Raw genomic sequence first — 6,446 nt, 5'->3', positions numbered from 1 at the left:
CTGATCGATTTTACTGTAAACCAAACTGTAATTCAGATTAATATCAATAACTGGAATTCAAGAACAAAATATCTCTTTAGATGAAGGAATCCTTACTATTCCTGAAGTGAGCGAGATAGAGTACAAAAGAAGCAGTTTAAAAAAATAAATAAAAAAATAAAAAATTAAAGGCATCCCTGTAATCCCAGTTTCCTTCGGTGATACAATGCTGCCACCTATTGTTCAAATGGGGTAGCACGTCTGTAACTAGTATTTCTACGTGCTGCGTTTTTGGATTTATGTCTTAGACACCTCTGGGTAATCTAATGCAATCCAACAGTCTGCCTTCAGTTATTCTTTCGAAAAGTTGATATATTTTACATTGCGTTATCTTACGAGAGGCCAAATAACCGCAACATAATTCAATCTAATGCAGTCCAGCACTTTATCAGTGACAACAAATGATTACCTTTTTCTGACACTGCCAACAAAACTGATAATGTGTATGTTTGTGAGGGCACAGTTAATGGCATGGCTGCTGTGTTGGGCAGATTCAGATTGAACGGGTGCATCTAACATAGTGCTTAGTGAGTTCATAGCTACTGCTGTATGATTTCTATGTAAAATATGAATGCAGTGCAACAACAGGTGGTGCAATATTTCCACCTCAAATGAAGTAAAACAGCTGAAAAAGAAAATACTTAAAGTACTGAAGTAAAGTACACCTCTCATGTTTTACTTTTACACTAAAGTTAAAGAGTCAAGCATCTCTCATCTTCTGAAAAATGATCACAAGAAGTCTTTGAAAAACCCGTAAGGGCGATTAGCAACAATTTAAAGTCTGAACACAGAAACTCTTCTAACAAGCTGGAAGACCAGATGTTTTCTGTCTGATAAAAGATTTCCAGACACGCAGGTAATGACTGGAAATGACCTGTCTGAAGTATCAGAGAGACATCAATATATATCAAAATAATTACTATAATGTACATGATGTCTTTTTCCTATTTTAAAAACAGGCTCATGTTGGAACAGAGAAGGGAGAGATGAGTCATTTCTTGCCACCATCTATGTTTAGATTATGAAAAACAGACTCAGCTTGGATGTCTGCCATTTGCTTGCTATGTCTTTGACTGCTGCTGAAAACCAGTTTCCTTCCATGATAAAATATTAAACTGAAAACAAACAAGCAACAAAGTGCACAAATGACAGTATTCCGTTTAAATCCACTTTAGGGAGAGAAATAATTTATAAACAGCTATGCACAGCGACCGCAGTAATTACAAGCACAATAATGCTATCTACAGAAAGTATTCAAAAATTGCATATGGGACCTGGAGGAGTAGAAGTAGGACAATTAACACACCATTATTAATATGCAGATGGTGGCTGTGCCGGAGTCTAAATGAGTGAGAAACCCAGCATATAGCTGAGGGTTTTGCCACAGTCATTCAGGGGACAGAGGGTCACATTTTAGCTGAGAAAAAAATTTCACCTTTGGGACTTAACAAAAAGCATCTTCCATTAAGTGACACTGGTTGACTCCCAGGAGCACACGACATCTACAGATCCATTAAAATGTCCAGAGAACTCAGAGATGACAAACATCACAATGCTGCTGAGTCATGAGGAGGCTGTGCTTGTGCTCTTCAGTGGCGTCTTTGATGAATAGCATGGTGTCTTTTTGTTTTTTTTTTAAAAAATGTAGCTGTTGTAATAATGTGGGTCATTGTTACGCTTGAGCTTTATGTGTATTAATTTGTAAAGTGGACTTATATTTGATATTTCCTAACTGTGATATAGTGCGTTTTACAGATATATTTATTTCATACTCTCCTCATCTCCTCCTTTATGTGTGTCCTTCTTGAAAAGTATTGACTGCTACACAGCAAGCTGCTTTCCTGGGAATACGCTATTTCTTTTTGACACTTTTCCGCCTGACCCATCTATCTATGTTCTGTCCTCTTCACCCTTACATCCTCTTACTTTCTTTGTAAGGCTGTTTCCCACTCTGAGTTGCACTTCCAGTGTCATGTATTGCGGCCTTCGTCTTTTCTTTCTGTCCTCTCTGCCACATCTCAGTCGTCCATGTCTCTGGTGTCAGACGACCCTATGGGGAAGAGCATATCACTCTCTAAGGACAGGTTGCTTCCTAGGCCGGCCATGCGGCTCCGCAGCAGAAAGTGTGTCCTCCTCTGCAGAAGCCTCTGCTGCTCCTGCTTCAACTCCACGTAGGACCGCGAGAAGGTGTGAAAGATGGAGGTGACGGGGAAGGCCATCAGGAGGATGCCACTCAGGATGCTGCTCAGAGCCACCACCTGACCTGGGATGCTCCTTGGGACCATGTCCCCATAGCCCACTGTTGTCATGGTGATGACAGCCCACCAGTAGGTAGCAGGGATGCTCGTGAACTCCTGTGTGGGGGCCATCTCGTTCTCAATCAAGTACAGCAAGGGGGAATACAACGCGATGGCCACACACAGGAAAAGGAGGAGAAGCCCGAACTCTCGCGTGCAGCGTCGTGCAGTCAGGCCTAGAGTCTGCAGACCCAGCGAGTGGCGAGCTAAGCGCATCACGTAGAGGATGCGCAGGGCCCTCAGGACGCGCAGCACCAAGCCCACTTTGTCTAAGTAGCTGCTGCCAGAGCCTAGCCGCTTCTCTCCTTTCGAGGTGCTGTCCACCAGGAGTGTGATGTAGTACGGCAGGATGGCCACCACGTCGATCAGGTTCAGGGGCTGCCTGAGGAAGGTCAGCTTGCTGCGATCTTGAATGAAGCGCAGGGTGAACTCCAGGGAGAACCACGCGACGCACACTGTCTCCACAATGAAGATATTATAGCACATCTGGGAACATGTGCCCTGTTGAAGAAAGACGGAAACAGAGTGATCAGCATGCAGTAATGCTACAGTCACTAGAGGGAGCCACTTCAATGTGAAATCAAAGAGCTAAATGGTGTTGAAAGATTGGAAAGAAGAAATATATGCACAAAATGTATTTTTTTCAGTTCTGATATTCTACAATCGATGCCATAAAAACATGATCTCTCAACTCAGCTCTTATAACATGATGATGCAGCCCTTGTCCTAGGCCTTTTTTGGACGGTGTAATGTAATGATGCAGATTCAGTGCGTGTCTGCTTGAATCATTTCAAAGAACATACCGCAATACAAGAGCCTTTGAATGCAGTACATATCAGGAAATAATACCATTATGAAACACACTCCCACAGATGAGGACATATCCTGAGTAGACCCGCTGAAGCACCTGAAAAAAGGTCCGTGAACGTGTCAGAAACAGGAACACTTGAACACTTTTAATGCAACACTTTGGCACGTGGTTAAGCTGCAGCAACAAAACGAGGCGACGGGGCTGTTAGAATGAGATTATTGACACTTTTAATTAATTCAGGCATACTGAGAAGAGTGAAGTGTTTCAAATATACTATTCCAGCTTTACCAGATCAGGAACAGACATTACGTTCCTTGATTGTGCAGTGTGACTTGACGAGATGTTCAACTAATTTACATGTAATATTTTACTGTACAGGAGTCCCACAAAGCCGCAGGATCAAATGATGAGTATTTTTCAGCTATATAAAGTTAAAGTAGGAGTACTCAATATGAAACTGGCTTTCTTGTGAAAAATGGTTAGGAGCTTCAAACAAAAACCGTTAAGACTGTCAACCCACCTGCCCACCCACCCATCCACCACGCTTACAGTATCTGCTCTTGATTTCCTGAACATGAACAAGATAAAAGAGAGACTCTGAAAACCACCAAGGCTTTCTATTCTAAAATGGAAACCAAAGTATTTACAGTCACTTCAACTTCCTTCCAAAAGGAGACTTTAAGGGGCAAAGTCTTCTGTAGGAATTTAATGAATTCATTCAAAGCATGTTTGCACATTTCTCTGCACGAAGCCTATGTGCGTGTGGCTCAAGTATTCCATTTTCCTTTGATTTGACTAAGAAGGCTGGGGCGCTAATTATGGTTGTGATTGAAGACAGACACAATAATGGAAGCATTTCATAAAAGCACACTGAGACGTCTTCAATTTTTTATATTCTGGAAAAGCAACTGTCTCTGTGTCGCCAGTCTCTCTTGTCTCAACGCGAGGAGGTTTTAAATGACATGACAGATGAGACATGCCGTTATTACCATTTTAAAATGATTGGTTTACCTCCATTTTTCTGTGCATACCACTCAGTTTAAATCTGTAATGAACTGTGACTGTAGAAAGTATGGAACACAAGACAAAGCACCAAAAGAAAATCAGTGTTCTTCATTTATATTTCTTCTCTGCTGATATTTCGTGAATGTATTTTTGTATATTGTGACTTTTTACATTTGTGTCTACTCACCGCCTCCTCCTCCTCCCTCATGGCAGGCATGGTGCTGATGGATAGGTTGATGGCGGTGATGGTGACGAACAGCACTGACAAACAAGCAAAGATCTTCCCCGGAAGGCCGGAGTGAGGCCTCTCCACCATGTCTCTCAACTTGCCCATGCAGCGGTTCAGTCTGGACTCGGCTGCGTGCTCCCTGTGGCCACTGTCTGAATCCAACAGATCCTCCAGGAGTTCCTCCTCCTCCTCTGCTCTCTCCATCGCCTCAAACTCCTCCATGCGCTGCAGCAGACGCCGGCGACAGCACCACTCCATGCTCTCCTCGGGAACCCCCCAGTAGAGCAGCTCCTCCCTGAAGGAGAGGGCGCACATCTGCCTGAGGGAGCGCAGCTTCCCCGCCCTCAGGAAGGTCAGGATGGTACGGAAGGCACAGGGGCTGCGGTCGAAGAAGAACTCGTTGTGTGTAACGTCATAGTCGTCGCAGATACTCATGATCTCGTCAAAGCTGCTGCACAGGTGCAGCTGGCCCAGACGAGACAGGGGGAAGTCCTCTAAGGTGGTCCAAGGCAGCTGGTACCGCAGGCCCCCCACATTGATGATGGCGTGAAGCTTCCGGGCACTGGACAGGGGTGTGTTATCGCGGAGGGTGCTGAGCTCAGGGGCAGGCTGCGCCCTCTTGTAGAAGGCCCCTTTACGAGCCTCCTCCTCTTGTTGGAAAGGCGGGTTGAGAGAGGTATCAGAAGCACAGCTCAGGGCGCTGTAGTCATAGTCGGAGCCATCGCCCGCCAGCAGGGTCATCTTTACTGGTCCGCTCACATCCCTGTGCTCAACCTCCCATCAGCGCACTTCAGAGTGAAAATGAAGAAGAGTCAGTGCTGCACAGCTGATATAAAGGGCCACAGTTTCACAGTTTCAGTTCAGTGATAAATGTTCTAATATTACATTTTACAAAATGAGTTGATATAAAGAAAGTCAGCGGGGTTCATTTATTCAAGAGGATCCATTAAAAGTTAATGGGAGCCTGCAGCGACTGTGGGAGTTAGGATAGGAGCAATATGGACTCAGTTTCTTTAACATTGTGCCTCTGTGTTTTGCCACCTAAAACCTATTGTACAGCAGTTATCGTTTTACTCCAGAATGAGTAACACCACAGTGGTGCATTATTGCAGCAGGAGGCACTTAGACTATTCGCATTTTAATTCTAATGGCTGCTTGTCATTATAAGAAGGCATAGCCGCCATGTAAACAATTTCTGGCGGCGGAACGGCCCACTCACTGGAGAAGTGAAAGCACAGCGTCTGATTCTGTTAAGATATAGGAGGGAAACTCCAGCAAGCACACTGATATATGTAAACAATGCGGAGGCCTCACAGAAAACAAACATTAGTAGCATTCAGTAACTAAACTGCTACACTGACTCGTAAAAAGCCTTTATTGATTCTCTTTATTTGCACGTAAAGGAATGGCCGCTGTAAATAAACTGACTGGATGACTGTTTTTACATATTTGAGCCTTTGAGGCATGAAGCAGCAGCTTTCATTAAATATGCTCTCTAAACTCTGGAGCAGTGTGCCTGAGGGTTTATGGGCTTTTTAAACAAAATCTTTCCAACCTACCTCATCTAAACACATCTTTTTCTACATTACATTTTTTCTAAAATGTTTTTTTATAACCTCCAATCCTCTTTTGAAACATCTTGTTTCACACCATATTTTCTTACTATTTGACAGATTGTTTTTTTTAAACTTATTTAGTGAATGTATTTATTATCTGTTTGTATTTCAAGCGCTACAAGTACACGAGAGAGCGAGAGGCAGGGAGACAGCTGGGTCTACAAGTACAATATTCTTCCCATCTCTGTCTGTCATTATGAAATATTATTGATATTGCCTGCTAGTGTGTCACCCTGTCACGCACCCTGTTAGTCTCAATCATGGCTATACAATGCTCTGCTGGGAAACTTTTGGACCTGGCATTCATGTGGATGTTACTTAGACATGTACCACCCACCTAGACCAGACACCCCCACCCCATAGCAATGACACTCCTTGATGGCAGCAGCCATCCCCAGCAGGATGCAGGCTGACACAGAGACACACACAAAAATGGTTTAACTCAGAAA

At 43.7% G+C, this 6,446-nt stretch overlaps 1 protein-coding gene across 1 annotated transcript; it reads right to left on the bottom strand.

Annotated features, from left to right (window-relative positions):
• Positions 1-1,801: 1,801 nt before the first annotated feature.
• kcng1 (potassium voltage-gated channel, subfamily G, member 1) lies at positions 1,802-5,122 on the bottom strand (the record flags this gene model as incomplete). Its single annotated transcript, XM_084552886.1, has 2 exons — positions 1,802-2,837; positions 4,340-5,122. 2 exons carry the CDS (start codon positions 5,120-5,122, stop codon positions 2,058-2,060), a joined length of 1,563 nt encoding a protein of 520 aa, XP_084409012.1. The 3' UTR covers positions 1,802-2,057.
• Positions 5,123-6,446: the final 1,324 nt, after the last annotated feature.

This window comes from Chelon labrosus (assembly GCF_963514085.1).
Source record: "Chelon labrosus genome assembly, chromosome: 10".
Classification (NCBI taxonomy): Eukaryota; Metazoa; Chordata; class Actinopteri; order Mugiliformes; family Mugilidae; genus Chelon; species Chelon labrosus.
The sequence above is the reverse complement of the archived record's forward strand: the minus strand, read 5'-3'. Positions and strand labels throughout refer to the sequence as shown.